The 1,255-nt window shown below is 31.2% G+C and overlaps 1 protein-coding gene across 1 annotated transcript; it reads right to left on the reverse strand.

Moving 5' to 3' along the window:
- Window positions 1-458: 458 nt before the first annotated feature.
- LOC111473396 (defensin-like protein 5) lies at window positions 459-952 on the reverse strand. The gene is made up of 2 exons (XM_023118928.1): window positions 855-952; window positions 459-754 (listed from the first exon to the last, which is right to left on the reverse strand). The coding sequence occupies exons 1-2, from the start codon at window positions 916-918 to the stop codon at window positions 576-578; spliced, it is 243 nt and encodes an 80-aa protein (XP_022974696.1). The 5' UTR covers window positions 919-952; the 3' UTR covers window positions 459-575.
- Window positions 953-1,255: the final 303 nt, after the last annotated feature.

Consider the following 1,255-nt stretch of genomic DNA (forward strand, 5'->3'; position numbering starts at 1 on the left):
GTGTTTATTTGTTAAAATTTAATTCATAAAGAAAACTATTTATTTATTTTCAAATATTTAATTAAGTTTTACAACTTAGTTTCAATATATATTTCTTAAAATAACGGTTAAAAATAATTAGGAGGGTTTAAGAATAAACAATAAAAAAATAATTACAAATTAAATATATATATTGAATTAAATTTTAAAACGGTTGAGTTCCCAATTCGTAGAGAGATCGGGTGAAAGAAACAAATATGAGATAGTGTAAACAGTTTTTTTTTTCTTTTCTAAAAATTATTAAATGATTTCTTTAAAAAAATAAAAAATTAAATGATTAAGAAATGCCTAATCAATATGCATAGTTGAATGGAAGAACCAAGAAGGAATAAGGAATCAGGAAGCTTTGAACCTGATTGCATCAATTTACGCAACTAACGAAGCTTGTGATTCTATCAATTTGAACTTGCGAGTTGAGATAAAAATTATAAAATGGAAGAAGGAAGCTTTGATTAGTAAACATGTTGTGCAATTCAGTAGAATTGGAGTCGCTTATTACATTCAGATAGCAACAACTGTGGTGAATTACAAACCCATTAAAGCATGGACTCAGCACATTGCTTCGTACAAGTGCATTTATCACCCGAGCAAAATCCGTCATCCCACTTCTCAAAAGAAATGCAAAGTTCAGCACATGTTGCTGCAATGCACGGTCCTATAAATGCATCGCTGTGCTTATAGCATGTCCGCCCCTCTGTCTGCACCACCATCCATCCTGCAATAGTAACACAAACTTATTCATACAAACAAAAACCTTCTTTTTAATACTATCTGTCAATCTAAATCAACATGGAGAAGGAGGAAGGATCAAGTACCAGAAGTAAGGGCTAGGAAGATGAACACCACAATTTTGAGATTTCTCAAGCTTTGTCCCGCCATTCTTTTCTTCTCTTATTCCTTGCTACAATGGAATGTTTGGATATCAGTTCCCCATTTTATATCTGTGAAACGCCTCATCTTTGTAACGTCTTCTTGATTTCCTTGCGATTTCAAGGAAAGAATAATCACGTTTTGTAACGTCTATACTGGCCGTTCTTGATTTAAAAGGAAGTTGTTTTATTTTATTCTTGTCTAGTCATGCGGTTAACATTGGTCTAAATTATACTATTTTTAAAAGTAACCTATTTCTTAAATACAAATTTAAAGCAGGAGCATAACCAACTTAGTATTAATTATCTTTCATAATTTGTATAAAAGGTAGGAATTTAGGTGTACT

The sequence above is a fragment of the Cucurbita maxima genome, unplaced genomic scaffold (genome assembly GCF_002738345.1).
Source record: "Cucurbita maxima cultivar Rimu unplaced genomic scaffold, Cmax_1.0 Cma_Scf00119, whole genome shotgun sequence".
NCBI lineage: Eukaryota > Viridiplantae > Streptophyta > Magnoliopsida > Cucurbitales > Cucurbitaceae > Cucurbita > Cucurbita maxima.

Excerpts from the sequence above, each read along its gene's own strand:
- LOC111473396 (XM_023118928.1), bottom strand. The coding sequence starts at position 918 with ATGGCGGGACAAAGCTTGAGAAATCTCAAAATTGTGGTGTTCATCTTC. Across the intron at positions 755-854 it reads CTTCCTAGCCCTTACTTCTG|GATGGATGGTGGTGCAGACA; the intron begins GTACTTGATCCT and ends TTACTATTGCAG.